Source organism: Helicoverpa zea, chromosome 8 (assembly GCF_022581195.2).
Source record: "Helicoverpa zea isolate HzStark_Cry1AcR chromosome 8, ilHelZeax1.1, whole genome shotgun sequence".
NCBI lineage: Eukaryota > Metazoa > Arthropoda > Insecta > Lepidoptera > Noctuidae > Helicoverpa > Helicoverpa zea.
Genome location: NC_061459.1, coordinates 8,722,238 through 8,745,661, shown reverse-complemented (window position 1 = coordinate 8,745,661; position 23,424 = coordinate 8,722,238). Strand labels below are relative to the sequence as shown.

Here is a 23,424-nt window from a genome sequence, read left to right as displayed (position 1 = left end):
TAATAATAAAGCAAACGTAACTTATACGAGTAGGTGAATGGAAAATAAATATGTGTAGGTAAATACTGGTGAACACTCATTCAAAAAATCCGCACAAACAACAAAACAATGTCTTATTCAAACAGAAGAGGTAAATAGCATAAAACTAACCGAGTATTTGTTAAACAAACCTATAATAACAGAACAGTTTCATAATGAATCAGTGTTTTCCCCACCGTACCTTTGCCTGTACTTATCAAATTGCACACTATTACCGCGAAACCCGCGGTATATGTACAGTGTACACTATGTATAAGTCCGCTTTTCGAACTCAATGACATACAATTGTCGAAGAGCCCTTTTGAAGTAGAATGTCAAGCAAATTACCGACCATTGTGCTATTATCTAGGTAATATCGTATTACGCTACCGTGGACTTCGTCTGAGTACCTACAGCACTTGTGAACAAGTATACATTTCAAATAGATTTGCTAATTTTGCGACAAACTGGTTTTGATCATTCAAATTCTGTCATTTTGAAAATATGCGGACGTATTATGCTTTTAAAAACATACTCTTATCTCACATTCAATGAATTGTACAATTGTTTCAAAAGAACAAGAGCTCAAAGAGATATCAATAAAGGTATTAAAACAGCCCCATGTCCTGTGTAAGCAAAGATCAGACAAAACTAACGCATACACTTAGGTACAATATTAATAGGAACGTCCGGTCGCATCCCTTTATCTATGAAAATGCCGCTGGCGACGTCAAAGTATCTCAAAGGAAGCCCAACGTAAACACTCGGTAATAAAATGTGCTAATATTTAACTTACGTACCACCAACGAAGGATCTTGTGAACCAATTAAGGTACAGTATTTTAAACGGTAGCTTTTAGAAGCGTGGACGGTTGATTAATTGCTTATAATCTGATTAGAGTTTAGAGGATTGCTCTCTTTTGTCTAATTATGTTGTTTGGAGAATGGAGATCAAGATTTGGTAATTGGTTGCTTGGAATGTTTCGTTGGTTCTTATCGATTCTTCACGCTTGTTGCTTGATGTCTTAATAAAAACTATATGGGATGTAGCGCATTACATCCCATTGATAAAAACGAAATATTATGTTTTATATTCTAACAATGTTGAAATCAGACATTACATTAATAAGTGAAGGATATTTTACAACGATTTATCGTCTGAAATTATTGCTTCCGAGTGTCATAATTTTGCGTCAGCCAAAAGCATAAATGTCAAAGCGTGAAAACTTGTTAATCGCCTAACAAAGCGTGCGGAGTCTTCGATATCCAGCGAGCGACTAAAGGTCGCGGACGGTGAATTGAATTCGTGCTCACCACTCATCGCTCGCCGGTGACCGATTACATGCAATTACCCACCTTTGGCACAATTGCTTAACTACCCGCCTTTCTCAAACATTATTGTTGATCAGTCAACTGTTAGACCTTTATGGCTATCGGATTTATGTCGTTAAATGTTGGAGCAATTGGAAGTCTAGCAACTTGATTTTAAAGTTTTCTTAGCTTACCTTTGGCCTTTATTTAATATGCTTAAAACCTTGTTTTGTCTAGCTTATACAACTGAAATAGATTAATCGATATTCCGGTAAACCCTTTAGTTTCTGAAAAGCCTTAGAATATTTCAGACAGTTTATACATGTAATTTCGCACGAGTACAATAGCCAACTACTTTCGTGTAACAAACGGCGTCCGTACAAAGATGACGTGCCGTAGCGAGCGTTTAGCGCAGACAGTCGGTGACGGATTTATATGCATGCGTAATTGCCTGATTCGCGCCGCACCATACTTGCAGCTCCGCAACATAATGCTGGGGAAGTTTGTTACTCTGTGGCGTTGCTTTGGAAGCTTAGCACACAGCAGTTGTGCGAACTCGTAATTTTCTTCAGGTTTGCAGTCCATTTTATACTCAAACCTATTTATGTAAAAAAATAAACCGGCCAAGTGCGAGTCGGACTCGCGCACCGAGGGTTCCGTACAAATGCTGTATATGTCGCAGGGATATGATAAAAACGGGGATATGATCAATTCCCTAAGGGATTTGATCAAATCACGGAGGATGTTAAAATAACAACACGATTTTATCTTTTCTCCAAACAAATCTAGTGAATTGAACAAATCCCTAAATTGGTTCAGTGAAATGACAAAAAAATTGTCAGTTCTTGTTTGGGTCGCGCTTGCAAACACTAGGCAAGCCGTAGGTGTCATAGATGTGCCTGTAAGAAAAATAATGTTTTATGTTATTCACGATGCCTCAAATCAGCTTCATGTTTTAATAAGTGATTATTACAAATAGGCATATCATACGCAACTAAAATATTTTTTAAAGAAATTTTTGTTGATTCTTTCAAAAATTAAAATATTGTTCTGAGTAATGGTGATTTTTTATATCAATATTTCCTTGTATTGCATACACCTGATTATCATAATTATGTAGGTATATCTTACCAAATAAACCTTTAAAATATCAAAGCAAAATTATTTTTGTCATTTCACTGAACCAATCTAGTGATTTGTTCAATTCACTAGATTTGTTTAGGGAAAAGATAAAATCGTGTTGTTATTTTAACATCCTCCGTGATTTGATCAAATCCCTTAGGGAATTGATCATATCCCCGTTTTTATCATATCCCTGCGACATATAGATAAAAAGTGAGTTTCGCGCCAACCGTTCAGTTTAGAACAATCATAGTTATGGTAATTTCATGAGAGTCAAAATAGTTAATATTTTTTATTTTATAATATAACTAAAATAGTAGGCCAGTACCTTGTAAAAGTTATTTTATTGAAGTTATTTATATACAACATTTTATAATCATCATTCAGAAATCTGATTGAAAATAACTAATTATGTCTTAACACGTTCGCGTGAGCAATCTCATTTTTAAATGTAGGTACTGAGGCGCAGCTTTTTCCCATACAAAATTAAACAACGTCTCAAGACGTCGCGCCGTGATACGTAGTCTTATAATCTGTGCTATGTGGCGCAACGTTATTTCACGTCCGACGTCTATAAACGTTGTCGCCACCACATAGGTCTGACATACTACGCTAAACGACACAACGTTCATAGGCGTCAACTTGAATCAAGGAAATTGAAATGATACAACTTGATATATAGGAACACAAGTTTAATCAATAACTCTTTAACAGTCTTATTTGTTTGAGTCTAAAGTTTTTATTACTTTTTAATCAGCCTTAATTGTACATGTACATATTTATTAATAACTAACAAAAAGGATAGTGATAAGAATGTATAATAAAATAAGAAGACGTAGACTATAAGTGTGTAGGTGTTTGATTATGCCACTCTTGAAAACATGAAGGGCATAGAGCTGGCTTGTCTGGGCACCCTTTGCACCTATAACTACTTTCCCTTCGTGTCTTGTTTTTGGTACACATCTTGCATTTTAAAAATGTACTCTTATTAGAAGAGTTTTTCTTAGGTATCTTTTCAGGCCAGTGACCAGTAGGAAAAGATGTTTCTTCATTCGAAGATGGTACAGATTCGTTTCTCACTTTCAATCGATTATCATATCTATGATGTTTTATTAATTTATCTGGCTTTAGAGCTGGATCCAATTTTAAGAGTTTTATTATTAAATCCTCCCGAAAGTTTATAAATTCATAACTCTTAGCGTTACCTTTACGATATTTTTTATAAATATAAAAGCTGTTCCAAACTGCTAGGTCTAGTATATGGAAAAGTACCTTTTTATACCACCTTACTGTCTTACTGGGAGATGAATAGTATGAGACCATTTGATCGGCACGGTCAATACCTGACATATATTTATTATAAATCGAGACTTCCAGTGGTTTAGCTTTAGGTTGACCATGTCTGTTATGATCATTAATTATTTTAGGATGGTTTAGGGTGGTAATCATGTGTACAGGTCTTTTGTCAACCCATTTGGACACATACACTTTATTTTTTCTCGCCCAAACATGCTGTCCTTTTTTAAGTTTTTTAGAAACAATTTCTTTAGGATTATCTTTCCTGTTTGATCTTAAAGTTCCAGTGGTATGTGTTTTTAAATCTAATAGTTTTTCCGACAAGGGCACCGAATTATAATAATTATCCATAAAAAGATGGTGGCCTTTCAACATATATGGCCTCATTAGCCGAAGAACGAGCTTTTCGGTTTTCTTCCCTTTATCTGAAGGATCATCAGTCTTCCCAGCATACATCATTATATTAAGAACAAAGCCTTCTGCAGTCGTCAACTCGTAAAATTTTATTCCATATCGTGCTTTTTTGCCTTTCATGTATTGTCTGAAGCTAATTCTTCTTCTAAACAACAGTAAAGATTCATCCAACGAAAGCTCTTTTTCAGGTTTGTAACAATTTTGAAATACTTTGCACATGTTATTTATAAAATTATCGATCTTAGCACTTCCTTTGGCGTTTAAGTCTGAAGCGTAAAGACATCTTAGTATTTGTTCGAATCTTCTTTGTGACATCGTATAGGGAAATATTGGATGATAATACAGAATGTCCGAATAAGTAAACAGTTTTCTTTTTTTAGGGACAGATATTTGTCCTTGTAATATGCAGAGTCCTAGAAATTTAAGAAACTCATCTTCCTCAACATCCCTAAACAAGTATCTACGACTATTTCGTGTCATTGGTCTATTTTTATTGCATAGAGCTTCGCCATATTTGTTTGTGTATTCGATAACTTGCCTAACTATATGAGATGGAAATAATTGTCTGAATACATCGAGAACCGAAGTATTTTCATCAATATGAAACTGGATTCCTGTTGATGTAGAATCAAAATTGAATTCTGGGATATCTGATGTTGTGTGTTCCCAATTTACAGTTGTAGGTGGTGTAACAGGCCTGTTTTGCCTTTCCGGTACATTGCTTGGGCCTGGTTCTGGGTCTTGCATTAGTATATTCAAACTATAATCAGGCTCTTGTTGCTCTTCGACCATTTGAACAGTATTAGTCTGGAGTATTGATTCTGATTGCACAGATTCACATGAAGTAATAGAATCATCGTGACTACGTGGAAAATTTTCAATTAGTGTCTCATCTTGACATTCGTCAGAATCAGTCGGTAGAGAGTCGGTTTGGTTCACATCAGATGATGACGATGAGCTTGAACTAGACGTACGATTATGCATTGGAGCTGTACTTACGGATTGAGGTTTATTAGAAGAACGCTTGCGACGATATAACATAGTTCTATTTACAGAAGTATTGCTGTCACTACTAACTTCATCATTATAAGGATTATAGTCTCCGTCAGATCCATATTCATCATCACCACTAACACTAAATGGATCTGGTATAGTACTTCCTGTCGACGACGCTTCTTCGAAAAGTTTCATAATACGTTCTTCTTCCTTATCCATCTATAACAATGCAATATTACACCCTTACTAAAGCAAAAAGCAGTGCAGTTATATGTTACGTTAGTATAAAAACCATAACACCGTTTATTTTATGATTATTACCATATTCCCACTGTTCAAAACATGCAAATGCAAAAACAAAACAGAAAAACCGTTACGAACTTCTTTTTCGAAATTATATCAAATCCGAGTTAGTTACAACATGGTTTGTTCCTCAAAAACATGCTAATACTTATACTAAGTAAGTGTAATAAAGAAATTTATAATATTTACTAACCTTTTATAATAAAATATTACGTAATCCAGATAAGTTCACAGGTTCACACACGTTAGGTCGTCTCACTGCGCGCAGGGCAACTGGCAGTGGGGATCGCGGTACAAGGGAGGGCGTCATAAAACGTTGCGAGTTTGTGTGCGTTACCTTTGCATGTGTGCGTACAAAACTGATGATATGTTTACTTATTTGGTCATGCGGCGGTTCTGGCGTGGTAAATCGAACGTGTTGCGGCGCTAAGTAGATGCGCTATAGGAATTTGCCCATAAAATAGACGTCCAAAGACGTTCCGTCAAAATAAATATGACAACCTAGAGGCTGTCGTACGACGTTGCGCCATTTCAGAATTATATCAACACGACGTTGTAAGACGCTGCTCACGCGAACGTGAGGTCATGGGGCATATCTGACCCGCTTTGTAAAAAGTGGCGGACATGAATCAAAGTAGTTTTAAATCGTGGAGAATGGTATGACGTTTCTTTGAATATGTCCAGGATCGTTTGAAAAATATAAAAGACAAGCAGTTTCAGAGGATTGTACAGGTTGCAATGCTAGTTTTTATTATTAAAGACATTTCATAAAGAAGGAAGGTGCCAATCCGGATGACCAGGATCTGATGAGGATCTGGAAACCCTGAGAAATCGAGGGCAACTCTTGAATATTGTAGGCACGCATCGAGTCATAACCAGACATGTGAGTGTATTTTTGAGGGTACTGGTAAACAGTGAAGGTTTGGAGCTGATTTGATTATGGAGACTACAGAGAGTCAAGGGAACTCCCGAACGGTATGTTGCAACTACCACGTGTTTGGGCTTATTTTATTCGTATTGGCGAAGACTTTCCACAAAGATAGGTTTGACTGCCATTGTGGGATCGACAGCTAAGATCAGATATAGTTATGGGAACTCCTTTACAATTTATAACGTAACCTTGTATTGGAGCTTATTTTATTTTAGGTGATGAGAATTCACTACTAACTTGGGTTAAAGCAGCCATTGCAGGAATGGGATCTTTTATTTTTGAGGGATTAATCACCTAAAGAGCCCCAGTTTCAGGTTTTTTTCGAAACCGCCTGACGACTTGTAGCTGTCGAATTGTAACAACGACTTCTAGAGAGTAGGATTCGGGGCTGCTGGCTTTATGTTTCTAGAGCCTTGACAAAAGTGTAATTCTGTCCCTTTCTTTGTTTTATAAAGTCGGCATTATTTTATTTTGTAGCATTTTACAAACAAATCCAACTTCAAACATATAAAAAAGCAACAAGAAAACAAAAGCAAGAAAGAAATTAAAAAGATGTTCGGTGCATCGGTCTAGAAGTCGGTGTCTAGAGGATGCATCTATATTTATTTAACCACCGAGATCTAGACCGATGCATATAAACAGTTTTCTTGTTGTTTTAGAAGTTGTTTTTTTTTTTTGTAAAAAGTTTTTATTTTTAACTTTTGTGAAAAGTTCTCTTCAATACGAATAATATAAGCCCAAACACGACGTAACTAAAACATACCGAGTTCTCTCGACTTTCTCACGTCTCCATCATCAGATAAGCTCTAAACCTTCACTGTTTGATAGTATCACCAGACATACATCTGAGAATCAAGTTTTAATCCTATGCATGCCTACAATTTCTGATAGTTGCCCTCGATTTCTCAGGATTTCCATCATCAGATCCTGACCTGATGACAATGGAAATAAACGGCGAGTATACTCTTTCACTACAAAAAAATGATTTCTCAAATCCGTCAAACTTGGTCGTTTAAATTCCCCATTGAAATGAGGAAAATATTTGATGTTTACACCTGATTTTCTCTAGATTCCCATGGTTCACATTGATGCCACTAATGCCATAGTAAATCAGAGCCTTTATCATTATACTGTGCTATATTTCGTTCGTATCCGCCGTGGGTATGGTTTTTATGGTTTTCATACTAAGGTGCCCAATGACCTTTGAATGATTTAAAATTTTTCACAGTTTAGAGGCCATTATATTTAAGAAGTGTTTGATATGAATTTCACTTTTTATTCAAAACTTTAATATTTCTACGCGTTCATGTGAAAAAGGGTAGGTAGTAAGTTTATAATTATTAAAAAAATATTTTATGTCATGTAAGCAAAAATAATATTTTAATATTTTATGTAACTTCAAATTCATCATTTTCGCAATTTTTCCTTTATCTGTACTATATAACGTTGCTTCGTGCCGAATTTCAAGATTCTGAGTTCACGGAAAGTACCTTGTAGGTTTTGATTCCCTAGCGTGTGACGGAAATTCGTCTAAGGTGTCGGTAAAACTGCTGTATCTTTTGATCGCGTTAACTTAGAAGTTTGATTTTTTCATTGCTTAAAGGGACAATAGACCTAGGTATTTGGGTATAAATTTAGGTATAAATTTCAATTTGGTACCTTTATTCGTTCGTGAGAAATAAGGTAGTAAGTTTCATTTTATTAAAATATTTTTATTATATTATATAACAAAAAAAATGAGATTTTCGCAATTTTTCCTATATTTGCATTATATAACAATGCTTCATGCCAAATTTCAAGATTCTAAGTTTACGGGAAGTACCCTGTAGGTTTTGATTCCTTTGCGAGTGTCGAGAATTTGTTGAAAATATCGACATAATCGGTTGTATCTTTTGATTGGCTTGGCTTAGAAGCTTGATATTTTCACAGCCTAAAGGGACAATAGACCCGAGTATTTCATGTGAATTTCAGCTTGATACGTCCACGCGTTCTTAAGATAAAGGGTCTTGACAGACAGACAGACAGACAGACAGACGGACAACAAAGTGATCCTATAAGGGTTCCGTTTTTTCCTTTCGAGGTACGGAACCCTAAAAATGTTATTTTAAATTGTTATGCTCAAATATTGATTTTCTATCATATTCCAATTTAGGATCTATGTTTATATTTTCACCAAAATGGAATTAATTTGAATATTTGTTCAAATAGAAGTAATTTTTCAATAACAAAATCCGTAACGTGTTTTGCTATAGTAAGTTATTTGAGGTGAGCGTATTGAAAATATTAAAAAAACTAGGTTAGCCATGGATAGTGTAGTTGTTTCGCATCCTAATCCTGCGGCGGACGCGGCGGGAAAATGGCGGAAATTGAAAATAAACATTTCATCTGCGCTCCGGCACGCACTGCCCAAATTGACAATACAACCAATTTGCCGCCGCGCACCGACCACTTTTGTATGGGAATTGAAAAATAATATTACTCTTTTTTCTACCACTGCACGTGGGCAATCTCAAAAATAAACTATGATTCTTCAACTTCAATGTTTCTCCGTTATTTCGTTCTTGTTATGGAAAATAAATAAAAACATCTGCGATATATCAAATTGTAGATACAGAACTCTTGAAATTTATTAAAATAAATATTACCAAAAAAAGGTTGTATTAGATACAGTGCCGGGTACAGTAAGTGATCAATATTCCCAACATAAAAAACTGCATAAACTAAAAAGTAATTTTTTTTAAATAACGGTGTCAAAAATTGTCATTAGCAATAATCATGTTGTAACGGAAACACTTACCCACATCGATGGTAAAATACGCAATGATCATTACTTTGGCAATTCGGCATTAAATGTTCACAATAATTAGCTAAAGTGGCTACAATGGCAACAGACGTCTCATTAAGCGGCGCGGGGTGTTATCACAGTTCGCAGGAAACACTCCGATAGAGTGCCGCTCATTCATTCAGTTTTAAAAACGAATGCGTTTAGTTTACACGCGTCTCGACTCACGTACGAACGCAGCCAAAGACAACATTCATCATTCCTCCGGATTATTAATTAAAACACCCAGTAATTACAACGTGAAAAATGTTTTTGTTTTAATTAGTAAGGTTTAGTGAGCGGTGAGTGCATCTCAATTATATTCATAGACGCGTTGTTATGAAAGTAGTCAGTATTGTTTACAGCCTTGTTGTGAATATCTCGACAGTTTTTAATTAAGTGCAATAAGTATAATGAGTGTTGTAAAGTTTCGCAGACGCTCCTCGCAGAAGCTGGTAGCTTTGATGCCAATTAATGTAGAGCTTATTGGAAGTTTCCATCAGATTTTGTTTTGTACTTTACATAACAACACTATAAGCTTTCCTAAAACACGGTTCAATTAGTTAGATATAATAAATTAGTCTAATATTAATAAATGAATTTTAATTAAATTACCTGAAAAACCGGTAAATTCATACGTTCTTATTTTTTTTAAAAACAAGGCCTTCCCTACAATTTCACATAATAATTTAATTAAGCAAGCCAAATTAGTTTGTCAAGTGAGCATAGTTAATTTAATTTAGATTGAGTTTTTTAATAACCCTAATTGAGTGATTTAATTACGCACACAGACATTGCGTAGTCAGTTACTTAGTTAACGAACTTACGGCTAATTATGACCACCTATGGCTGCCCTCTTGTGGGAATAAAAACATTCGTTATATACGGTAAGTGCTTATAAATGTTAATATCGAAAGTGGTCTGGTAGGTATCAGTGTCTACCGACAGAAATATTGATTACAGATTAATGATTAATGGCTTATAGCAAATTAAAATAGTAAAACTACATTGATGTTATCGTTAATAAGGCAATGGTTGCCAGCGATCATTTAATAAGCTTTCTGAAAATATTTATGAACTTATTTATTGATAATCAAATACATATGTAAATTGCTAGGAACCGTCAGTTTTTCAATGAAAACATTAGCATTTATTCAGCATGTCCATTTTAATATCATACTTAGGACTTATTAGTTTCATATTTAGAGGATAGAACGGCGCACACGCCGGCAGTCCAATGTAATTATTAAAGAGCCGGTCTAAATTATAATTAAACGTAATGGACGCCACTCGATGGGCCGCAAATGAATGAATGTTTAATTGAATGACTCCCCACAAATAAAAGCAATTTTCTTATAGCCCAGCCCTTAGCTAACGTAATTTAATTAATGGCTTGCATAACTCTGATTAAATAATATCTGAAAAGGAAAAATGCGATCAGCTGAGCGCTGTACCGATGAACTTGTGAACACTTGTTGAGGAAAATTGTACCAGCGAGATCGAAACGTGACAATTTTTGAACGCATATTTGTTTACCATTGTTTTAAAAGTGATAATAGTTATGCAAGTAATAACAATGGAATATGTAATTACGCAGTTCAGGAAGTCCTGAAATAACTACAGGAAGTGCTGAAAATGACCAAGAAATTAAAAATGTAATAAAATATAATATACTACACTTTCACAATAGACTTCATAACTTTTCACAAAGTTTCAGACAGTCTGCAAAGCGTTCTAGCGTATAACAAGAACAATAATATCACAGACACTTAGAGATTGCCCAAGGCATAACAGAGAGGAAATAGCAATCCAATAAAAGATCATAAATAAAACATCGAGCACGTTACCTCCGATAGCTTTTGTCTAATCTAATAAATGTTTAATAAGAATTAGGTAAAAGTGGCACTCCCTGGGCAGGCATCGGGAATTTCATTGCATTAGAGGGGGCTGCATAATGTCAGAATTGACACTCGAATGTTGAACTCTGTCGTATCGCTTCCCCGCTATTATCCACTATTGGATCTTACGCTAATATAATTAATATTGCTGCTCACTTATAGTGCAGATATAAACGGACGATAAGAAACTGACGCGTTCTTCAGGTGACGTCGTAAAGCGAACCAGAATGTGTCGATAATTTAATCGTTGCGATAAAGAATTGCTAAGTAAGTAATATCCCCACTTAAAGCCCGTCGTGTAAGCAACACTTATCTAGAAAACAATTTTATTCAATTATATCTGCCAGAAAAACTCGTTCTTTAATAGATAGATTTACATCTCGATTGAATTTTAATTGAGTCAACGAGCGAGTGCACTCCAATAACGGAGTAAGTTAATTATAAAAGGCAATTGATTTAAAAGGAGCCGTGTCGTGGCCGCGGTATGAGTAACAGAAAAAGTTTTCAATTTCACTAAAAGGGACTGGTTTGTGTCTCAGAAGTCTCGTCTGGTTATCGGCTTGTAATGTATGAAGTTACTCGCCGCGGCTTTATTTTATAACTCACTTCACGTAATAGGCTCCAAGTTGCTTTAATTCACTTTGCCCCTCGTCGCGCGACGCGTTTACTAATTTAGCTTTACAACTCAACGCGGAAAAATATATTTTTGAAGTTGGAAATCATGACGTTAATCACGGGATGAATGCTAGTGGATCCGGAGTATTAAACAAGTATACGGGGAACAGACAGATAACGTCATAAATTCATCCATAAACATGCTTCATAAATTATCACGACAACGATTTGGAACATTTTACAACGGCTATCAACGATACTTTACGATCAATAGGGATGTGACTGCATCGCGACTCATAATTAATACGAGACGTTTGTTTTATCATCTAATAAAAAATCAGCAGAGTTAGCTATCGGTGACGTTATCTATCGTTACATCGTCTCCTTACACTCACGGCACGTTAACGCGCCTTCTACGGTTAAGTATTCATAAAAGCTTTCAATTTTATTACATGTATTAAGATACAAAGTAGACATAACTAGTCCAGTTTATTTATAGATTTATTATCATTCAATCTATTTAACATTAATTTGAAATTGTAACTTGGTCAAAGCTATTAGACTAGTTCAAATGAACACGTCAGTGAATGTTTTAGTATGTAATTGGTATTCTATTAACTTGCTTTTAATTAAATCCATTGGCTTTATAACGGAATAATTTAAATACAAATTCGATCTGATTAGAAATCAGAAACTGTAATAAGATGTGGTGTTATGAACAAAAGATCGCGTGGGAGCCACCGCAAGTTGTAAAAGACAAGCTCACCAATCCAAATTGAGTTGGACATCTCAAATAGATAAAGCGATATCTACCCGTTATAACGCAAACTTTATAGTTTTGTTTTTGGCAGTTTTGACACAGCTTCTATCTACTTATTTGTTCCTTCAGCTGCATCTAACTGAGGTGAAACTTTTAACTTGTCCGACGTATATTCCACCTGAGTATCACTTACTTCGACTGCCAAGGGATTTTGTTTATTATCTACCTCTGCGGTTTGTTATTCTATTGTTCGATGGTGCGATTAGTTCTCGTGGCGAGTTCTGCTCAGTTATTGGATGGTGTCACACTCAGATATTGAAGTAATTTTGTTGAAGCAACAATTACGGAGCATTGTTTTGGAAATGTTACAGACGTTCACGGTAACATTTTACGAGATAGTCTCGCTGGAGATAAGGCTGGGTATTGTGCGCCTCCTTCAGGACGCCGGGGTGACAGGAGACACCTGAAAACAATAAACACGAAATTGCCACAATAATCGGCCCTCATGATCAGCACAACGACTGTCAGACAATGGGGCAGATTACGCGATAGGGGTTTAACCGAATAGCAGCTAACTCGATTATGCGGCCATCCGTGATTGTGTTTGAGCCTATTAATGTTTGAATTTCGTTATATTATTGCGGCGGTCGGGTGCCGCCGCTAATCCAATATGGGTTGGTATTAACGAAATTCCGCGTCGAGTTCGCGGTCGCCGTTCTGTGGCGCGCGACTGATAATGCTCCTCACATTCGCGTTCTAATTGCCCATCGTCTACTGATCACCTCGTAGACGGCCCTTTACGACTCGGATAACACGCGTCTTACTTAATAATGAACCATCCAGATACTATTAAACGATCGCAATATAGGCACTCAAAAGATTCATATTATGCATGTTCATTTGCATTATTACGAAAAAAAAATTGAGTTATTATAATAGTGTTAATATAATGTATCTTACACATTTGTAGACACACTTTGTGAACAAGTGCATGCCATCAGTAATCATAAGAAACATCCCACAGCCGAAATGTAAAGCTACCTGTGCAATGGAAAAACAATTTTCTTCCACGCAGTGCATCATTGCAAGAGGTTTAATATCAAAGTGCGTGCGAACATCCTTTGTACCACAGGACCCGCCGGATGTGACGTAGCGAGGAGGGTGTGAAGTAAAGCACCGCGGCCCACGGCCATACCTAGATTAAAGAACAACTTAAAGGAAAGCAATCTGCTAAATAAGTACCAGTGTAGTTGATGCGCTCCGGATGCTGCTCTACTTCATTTTTTTAACACATTTTGAAATTATCTTTTACGTGTATTTTTACTGTTACTCATTTAAAGTTAATACCCGTACTTTTAAATGAAGAAGTTATGGGTACTAAATCACTGCTAGAATTAAGTGACCATGACTGGGTCATACTTTTGAAAATTTAATTTATTATTATTATTTTCTTTCTCGTGCTTCATACTCATTAACATTCAATAGAAATGTTAATGGCTACTTACTTTGGATTACAGCCAGCCAATCCTTAATTTTAGGTTAATTAACAAGTAAATTGTTCGTGTTCCGTACATTTGTGTGCAAGAATGAAGTGGAGCAACATTCGGAGCGTTGTTAGTTGGTTGAATTATTTAGCTTCTCGTCTCGTTACTTTGCGTCGTTTCCGCAGGTGTGGCAATCATATTGTCTCTCAGTCTCATCCGAACGCCGGCGGAGTGTAGGAGTGCGGGGGTGAGGGTGGGGGGGGGGTACAGCCCGTATCCCCCTCATCGCGCCGCTTATTCTTTAATCTCGCTGATGAATTATGATTAGCGGAGTGCACTCAATCCTATTAGTGTTGTCTGTCTCGAATAATCTTCTGGAAGATTTGTTTTGTTTTTTTGGTAGGTATACATGTCAAGTTTTAAGTGTTGAAGGTTACTTATTTACATATATGAGGAAGAGGCGATCGAGGTATTAAATAATTATTAAGGAAATAAACAGACACTGCAGAAAAACTGCAATTGAATCTAGTGGGAATTATAGTTGCATACAATTATTTAGCTTAATGCAGTTACCTGAACCGAAATGCATTCGAAACATGCATTAAAATTCGTTGGAAGCCTAACAAAAACCTTTATGACCCGTACAGCGCCACGTAATAGCTCGCCGTGGGACCACAAACTCCGATTATCCAAACAGAGAGCTCCCGAAACAGCGCTGTGAAATTTTAACGTGTAATTGATTATGAAGTTGGCCACTAATGGGCGAAAATAGTTTCTAATTTGGGGTGTGGTGGCAGCGCATAATTGGTCTCGGACCGCGTCTGTGTTAATCATTAACGTCGGTCCGGTGCGCCGGATGCGGGCTCCCAGGCGGCCCGCGCCGGCCATCCTTCAATTCAGCCGCTGCATCGCTGCATCGCCCGTGCTGCGGCCACGCACTGCTGTTTTATAACGCTTCATGTCTAACAATTTGCCGTCGAACGTCAAGCGGAATTACTTTTGCATAGTTCTTTCTCCCGTTTCCACGGCTGACATTCGTAAAATCCTAATTCGTGCGTATTGACGTTTGGAAAGTCACCGCTAATGGAAGGCGTGAGCTTTTTTGCTTGAGCTGCGTCTAATCTCGGTTGGTTGCATTCGCCACGGGTTGTTTTCCGAGTGGCGTAGCGTGTTGCTGTCACCGGCCGGTAATTATTCACGAAGGCTCGCTTCACGGCCTGTCTACTTCGCAAAAAATGTCGCATCGATACCTCGGTCGTGCACTACCATTCCATTGAGCGAAGCCTGTTGGCATTCATTTCGTTCTTGTTCTATTATTACGTTCTCGGTAAGCTGAAGCGTGTTCAATGAATCCGATTTGAATAGTGTTGGAACGGTGACAGGAGTTCACGTTCTTCTAAGATTTATGATCTTAGTAATAGCAACATGGTGTTTCGTTAATTAATTGTTGTTGCAATAATACAATTGAATAAATATTATTTTGGCGAAGATCATTACCGCAAAAAGTCATATGACGTAGATATTGTTAGTTGATGAGTAATAACTAATTATTTCTCTTAGATACTGAGACTTGTAATTTGATTTACTTAATTATAAAGGTACCTACCATATACATATAATATTACGAATACCACTAATTGGGTAGTTGCATGCGCTAACACCGCAGTTCATGAAACTTGAGAGGCACTGTGGCCATATATTCGTATTTTGTATTAAATATGTGAGCAGGAAGGCAATAAAGCATTGTTATTATATACGTGCAATTAAGCGATTCGCTGCACTTGATTAGCATGCGTATTTAAACTCTATTCTAAGTTGCAGTGACTCACAGCCGAGTTGATTAGCTTCCTCTGTAGATGAAACAAACAGTCATTGACACTATTTGTCGGTGTAGTGTGCAGGCTTCCGGTCGATATCCGTGCGCTATTATTTATGGCGGCCGATCGGACGCACTCTCCAAAACACACAAAAATAAGAGCCGTGGACCATTCGTCACGGACCTTACAATAGCCAGCATTGTTTCAGGCACGTTGCCTCATAATACCCGAATCCGTTGTACTAGAAAACAACTTGTGCGTGGGTAAAAAAATGATTGGAAAGGTCGCACAGTGGTAACCGCGCGCGAATGTCGCCAACAAAATAGTGCGAGGCTGCACCAGTTGCCAAATTTAATTGAATTGTATTTTAAATATTAATTAAGCGTGACGACGCTCAAGTCCGTGCTTGACTTTATTGCTGTTTTTTCGGCGACACGATCTCAATTACAGTTTTTATTCTTATTTTTGTACTTATTCGATATTTTAAGGTACATAATTTGCTATAGTTCAGAAACGTTGAGTCGTGTTTCACGTTCTCATTAATCGCTTGAGTAGCTGTGCTAATTTTTTCGAGAAATATTACAGGCGATAAATTTCATGGTTCTGGAGTTTATGCTGTAACATAAAATGCTCTGAATGAGCTGTATAGCTCTGAGGCGATTACGTATTGTGACTTATGATTCAAAATGAATGGACCTCGACGTGATTGAACTTGTTTTGTTGCTAAGGCTAAACGTAAATAACACAACAGGATATTTTGCGGTCCGCCGATATTATTTATTAAATATATTTCACAAAGTCTAGAAACGAATATTGTTGTAATCGTGCAAGTAATAGAACTGTATCTTATAGCTTGTAACTTACCGATACCTTGTTTGTTTTAGTGCGAGAGGCGAACGCCGCAGCAGGCGAGCGGCGGCAGTCCAGGGTTGGGATCCCACATGCTCGCCATGGAGGTCTCGAAGGAGGCGCGCGCGTCGCCGCTGCCTGCGTCTGCGCAGACTGGACCTTCCTCACAGCCAGCTCAACCACCACAGCCACAGGTATGTCATATTACTATTTTTAATAAATAAATGAATTGCAAAATAACCTCAAATTAAATTATTTTACAGGTTACAAAAACCTAAATAAAAAAAGTTCAATTTTGAATGTCTTTTTCATGAGAAACTCTACCTCTGGTTTGGTTGTTTTAAACGATATGATTGGTTAGTTCATTTTTACTGTTTTGTAAAAATGAACCAATGAAAGAAAAAAAATCGCAATGAGCAAGCTGAAAAGGAATAAAATATTTTTTTCCTTAATCTTACCCCATTTATTTTTATGTATTCACAATCTTTAAAACCACTTGTTTGTTTACCAGATTTGCGCTGGATGCAGCAAGGTGATCACCGAGCGGTACCTACTGAAGGCTTTGGACCAGTTGTGGCATGAGGACTGCCTGAAGTGCGGCTGCTGTGACTGCCGCCTCGGGGAGGTCGGCCACACGCTCTATACTCGGGCTAACCTTATTCTGTGCAAGAGGGACTATTTGAGGTGAGTTACCTTATGTGCTTAGGTTTCATCAATCAGGAAATATGAATGTAGTTAGCAAGCGTTAGTTGCCTCTTTGCAGGCAACTTTAAGAAAAGTAAATAAGTGGTCAAAAGAAAAATAGGTCTGAGTGCCCTTTTGTTGTGTACCTATATGTGATATGAATGTCTGACAGAAAAAACTGGAGCTGTCCTTTTCTCAGACTGCTAAGAAGGGTTATTAATTTCATAATTCATCTACATTTCTAGCTGTGTAGAACTCTGCAGAACTTCAAATTACCGGGAAATATTCAAAATTGTTTGTTTATCAACAGGCTGTTCGGCAACACTGGTTACTGCGCGGCCTGCAACAAAGTGATCCCGGCCTTCGAGATGGTGATGCGCGCACGCAGCAACGTCTACCACCTCGAGTGCTTCGCTTGCCAACAGTGCAACCATAGGTATGTGTAGGAAAATAACACAACAGTGCAACATTGCATAAAACTGATGAGAACTATTCAGCATCACTTGTACAAAAGTCCTTTAAATGTGCATCATGTACCTATTTGAAAAAAAAACAACACATGTAAAAGAACCCTATATATTGAACCCCAAATAAAAGGAGTAGGACAAAGCATAGTAAACTATACAGAGTAAAAAAGATAAAGATATAATGTAACAGCAGTTTAGATTGTTTATTCATCTCACGGACACTGAAAACGCGATTAAATTTTCCGCTACATAATAAAGTCGAACGCAAGAAGGAGAATGCGTGCACACTGTGTAAACATTTAATATCGAGAGATCATAAATTCTGTTGCTGATCTTATTTAAAGTTAGTTTATTTTTGTAAGGGATGTTGTAGCGAAATATGTTTGAAACTATTGACTAAAAAAGTTAAACGTTTTGGGACTTATTTTGGACGTTACTATACCAAAATACACTGTAACATTTTTTTCTTCGTCGTATAAGTTTAATTTTAAATAAGAACTCGTATTTATCAGTCACTTAATAAAGACAAGTTGAATCTAAATGGTACCTTATGTCCTTGCACTGTTTTCATAAAGCATTCGGAAAGCAAACTTTGATCTGCAATAAAAATGTCGAGTAAACTGGATTAGTCAGGATTCAAATCGATGCGATTATGGTGCTAATATTATTGTTTTGATGCTTCCTCAAAGACTTTCTAATTAGCAGTCTGGTGTTCAAATGACATTTCTCTATGGGTCACCTCATTCTTAATCTTCAGGCAAAACATGCGTGATGTATCATCTATTTTTGCTATGATAAGCACACGATCAAAATGATCAGTAAGTCTTTAATTAGCTACTTGCAAGATAAAAGACGTAAACAAAACAAACTAGACAACATGCATCACAATATCACCCCGTGAAAGTAAACATTTCATATAATGGTACAATACGACTTGCTCTCAAACACATGCATTTATTAACAGTAGCTTTAATATTTCTCCAAAGTAACATTGTCCCAACAAAGAGATTTCTTTACTAATCAAAACATATGAATACTGTTCGACTGTTTTATTCAATTCAATTGTACGGTGCACGACATTGTCAGCCGGCCCGGATACCGCCGTCCTTATTCTAGTCTCGACTTACGTTGCCCGAATTTGCAAAGGAAAACTATTTTGTTGGTTTATTTCGAGGAATATTGGAATTGTGTACGTTTCAGCTTTCGTCCCGTGCAGGTTTCGGTTTTATAGTTTTTTAATAGAATGGGTTTGTAAGTGTTTTGATAGAAAATGGAAGAAAATACATAAACAACGTAGTTTATTGCTCGAGCAACGTCCCTAAAATGTCGTGTAAAGTTCGGAGTAGGGGTGCAGGCGCGAAAACGGCAATTTTCGCCGGACTGCGTCCGTTTAAATAATAGAAAGGTCGCGAAGATTGGAGCCACTCTGAATGGTTTATATGTCACTTGTGAACCTTTCCCGTGTTAGTAGATCTCGCGCGACATCCTCGACGAATTATATATTCATTCGAGTGCCTTTAGGATACATGCTCAACAGTTGGCTTCGTATTACGTAAAGTGGTGTAATTTTGTAGCAAACATCAGAAGCTTTTTTCGAATGACCAGAAATGTATAGGTATTCAAATATTAACGAATTATTAAATGTAGCAATAAAATAAAGCTCCAGCAGGTATTTTGCTAATTAGGCTACTATTAGAGCTTGATAAACATTCAACAACAACGGTACGCCAGTGCAAACTATTAAATATCACGTACAAATCAATTTCCACGCCAGGCAGAAATCTGAATCCAATTTGCGGGCTGTCCGATCGGAGCGGACGGCAGATATCACGGGCGAATATCGCTAAACGGCTAAATAATTTAGTAGCAATCTGGCGGCGAGCGGCGGCGGCGGCGCGGGCGGTGCGGCGGCGGTGCGGCGCGCCCGCGGCGGAAGCCGCGTGCTGCCGCGCTTGTGTCCGCGTCGCCTCCGCTGCAACCACTATCTTCACGCTGTTGTCACTTCACATCACAGTCTGAGCAACGTCGATTTTAATGGTTCAGCATATTCAAATTGAGAATTTATAGAATGTCTGGAGACTCGAGGACTTGAGAGCACAAGACCATCTGAAAACAAATCAGATATTCCAATATTGGAACAAAGTTTTTTTGTTTTATAAATATGACGTCTATGAGAGACAGGCGGTGGAGTGATTTTTCCCGTAGCTGATTTTGATCTGCACACCTCCTGAATGCTTTTGTCTTACTGCAGAGGGAGAAGAGCCAATGTACACGTTCGTTTAACGTAAAACGTCAAACTTGGTTTGGGTGCCGTCGCGACACAATGGCGCTACGAACAAAGCTTAACTTGCACCCAGTCATTAAAATTTCGTTTTCCATCTTTTCCATTACGCAGCTGCAGACAAAAAATAGCGAAATAAAAAACGACGAGCCCAAAACAAAAGTCGGGAACGAAGAGAACAGGAAATAAAGTTAATTAAGAGCGGCGAAATCGACTGAGTTGCGGTGGAAATTGGCCCCTTAAAAAAGAGACATTTGTAGCGGAGCTATTGCGCTTAATTTTTGTGACAAGTGAAACAAAAGAGTTGGCAGGGTGGCGGAGACGCGGGCGCGGCGGGGGTGAGACCAAGGGGAGATAAGGTCGCTGTTATCACCGACGGTTCCGGGCGGCCACTGGCGAGTCGAAGGCGATACCTTTTGTTTTGCCACATTGAGGGATGCTCGCTTGCGTGACGTTATCGCGCCTCCTTGCTGCGCGCTGACCTTTCCACTCATGATAGTAAATTTTATTTCTTAGACATTTTGTGGTTTGCTTTTTGGGTTTCGTTTCATCAAAGTAATGATGTTCGCGATTAGATCGAAGCGTTTCTTATTAGAAATAGGATGCGTATAATTATTAACCGTAATAACGAGTGGGTTGTGTAGTAGGTTCCGGTAGCATTGTTAATTGGATCTTCCTGCTTGTAGCTCGCTTATTTTATAATTATGAATCAACTGATGAGATTGGCGTAATTAACCTACAGAGTCGAAAACGTTGGTAAACGTAAAAGACGTGTACGAATTAGGTAATTGGGTACCAAAACAAACATATGTGTATATTATGCGGATTTCATATCACGATGACAGAAACATGTTTTTTATACATGTGTGATATGATAATGAGATGTAGGATTTTATAATAAGTATCAGATTGATAGTGCGATATCAGAATCGTGTTGCTATTTTCCAACGCGGATCTAGACAAGTGTTGAACTCGTATTTTCGGTGTCTCTATGAGATAGGAAATATTTATATCTTAATCTTAACATCTTTAATGATATCATGTTCCCATATATGTAAATAAAATGACATAAGTATCTAGTAATACCAGACTGAAGTAAAGTAACCTGATACTTTGCCATATCAGGATATTTGAATCAATGCGTTGCATCGTTTGTGTTAGGTTCTGCGTGGGCGACCGGTTCTACCTGTGCGACAACAAGATCCTGTGCGAGTATGACTACGAGGAGCGCCTGGTGTTCGCCAACATGGCGTACAACCCGCCGCCGCTCGCGCACCTCAAGCGGCAGACCACGCATCTCCCACCACCACCCGTAAGCAATACACAAGTCATATAAAAGTAGTACATAGCCCTCTATCTAGGTTCCAGACAGCTAATTGACCATTAAACCAAATAAACCTTGGTCAAACAACTCGTCCGTGAAAGCACCAACCGGGCTTAAGAAAAGCTTACAACTTGCCTTTCAAATAAATTGAAAAGCACACACTGTTACTATAAAACTTTACCCTGGATCAGAGCAAGATACGATCTAGATCTCGTTTTAGATTCCGCTTTTGTGTCTGGAGCTGATAGTAATTAAATAAATTTTGTACAGACAAGCAACGCGATGAGCGGCCTGATGAACGGCTCGAGCCGCTCCGGTGATCTGAACAACAACATGTCGGGCTCGTCGCCGGCCCCGTTCGCGGCGCCCCCGCACCTCAAGCCGCTCGGCCTCTCGGCGTCCAGCTGAGAGTACAGCGCGTGAGACGCGGCCCACCCCTACGCCAAGTATCAAAACTAATCACGCGTGCTCCGATACTGTGACAATCGATACTGTTCATCAGTTGCTGTTGCCAACGAACTATCAGTGTTTCAAACGCAGCTCTATTAAGACAGAACATTCTTATCGTCTTATTACTGGACTTGACATGTTTCTAAGTGTATAAACTAAAGCAAAGTAAATGCCAAACTGTAGTTAATGTTTCTGATTGCTTATAAACAGCACATAATTAATATCTACATTATCATGTAATAATTCTGAATAAAGTATGATAATATTAATATGTTATTAGGGTAATGTTTCAAGGAGAGTTGTTTTAGTTTGTTAAAATCTCAGAATTTGATCTCAGATGAGCAATTATGCTAAATTAGGATATAGTTAAAGGATCATTGAATCTCCCTTTTGTATAATAAATCTGTTAAAAATTGCAATATCATGTCTGTATTTTTCTCTATAATGTATAGTGTGAGAATTGATGGTACGGAAAATGATATAGAGCGATTTTAGCTAACGGCTGTGAACACTTTCAGCGGTTCAGATGCGCAGCTACAGGGATAGTGACGTGCTATGTAGTGTTGTGGACATTTGGCGGCTCAACCGCTGCCGGGCGGTAACGTGCGCATTTGGACCGCTGAACGTGTGGCGAGCCTAACGCGAGACATTATCTAGCGCGGGTTTTAAGACTGCCGAATTGTCGTCTTTCGTGGATGAAATGTATTTTAAAATAACTATCAGTGTTAATGTAAATAGTATAATCATCTATATGTACGTATTATAGTACAATCAATCGAGTCTACAATTGATTAGGGATATTTCACGATCAAATTACTTAGTTATTTTCAAATATTTTAATTTTATTCTGGCTAAGCCGCGACGGAAAATTTATTTGATGAACTTCTCGAATACATTTGTTATTTCATTTTGTACCTATGTATATTAATTGTTAAGTTTACTATAGACATTGTTATGATGTTTGTATTATTTATGTAAATAGATCACTTACTGTAAGTAGATTATTGTATATCTATTATTATACAATGGTGAATATAAAATATTTGGATTAATTAGTAAAATGTGGAATATGTGTTAATTGAAAGGATACATCATTCAGAATAGTTCAAATTAGTTTCTTTAGTGATATTTTAAATGAATACTTGTCGTCGTCTTCGGATGAATTATTAATTGTTTGCATTTAATTGTGTACAGTCGCCAATAATATGTATTTTGAAATTATTGTAGTCCTTCCACGCTCCACAGGGGAGTATTTGAATCAATAGAGTTGTAATGTTAATTGATGTGAATCAAGTGTTTTATCGTCAGCAGTTGTAACTAGTTGATGCATCTGACAGTACTCGGATGTGTATATCGTAGGTGTTATGTTGACGACTGTACAAGCTCATGCATTCCTGTAGAGAGACGCACGGCTGTGTGCACACACACACACATTTGTATAAATATAAATGTGCAAGTTCTCTTCTAACCAATGATACGACCAAAGATGTAGCTCATTAAAGCCTTGTTCAAGAATATATTATGTTTTATTTATGCTTTAGTTATTACAATTTTGTTTTTTCCTCAACATCTTACAAGAAAATC

The 23,424-nt window shown here is 37.4% G+C and overlaps 1 protein-coding gene across 4 annotated transcripts in view; it reads left to right on the top strand.

Annotated features, from left to right (window-relative positions):
- LOC124632714 (LIM domain only protein 3) overlaps positions 1 to 23,357 on the top strand; it is a 51,677-nt gene extending 28,320 nt beyond the window's left edge. For 2 of the 4 annotated variants that reach the window (XM_047167662.1, XM_047167664.1), the window contains exons 2-6: positions 16,670 to 16,828; positions 17,146 to 17,318; positions 17,629 to 17,754; positions 21,228 to 21,378; positions 21,661 to 23,357. In XM_047167662.1, the coding sequence (XP_047023618.1) occupies positions 16,670 to 16,828; positions 17,146 to 17,318; positions 17,629 to 17,754; positions 21,228 to 21,378; positions 21,661 to 21,798 (747 nt within the window). In that variant the 3' untranslated portion in view covers positions 21,799 to 23,357. Of the gene's footprint in view, positions 1 to 9,388; positions 9,514 to 16,168; positions 16,274 to 16,669; positions 16,829 to 17,145; positions 17,319 to 17,628; positions 17,755 to 21,227; positions 21,379 to 21,660 lie in introns of those variants that run through there. The other 2 variants (XM_047167663.1, XM_047167665.1) reach the window with 2 other exon arrangements.
- The last annotated feature ends 67 nt before the right edge of the window (positions 23,358 to 23,424 follow it).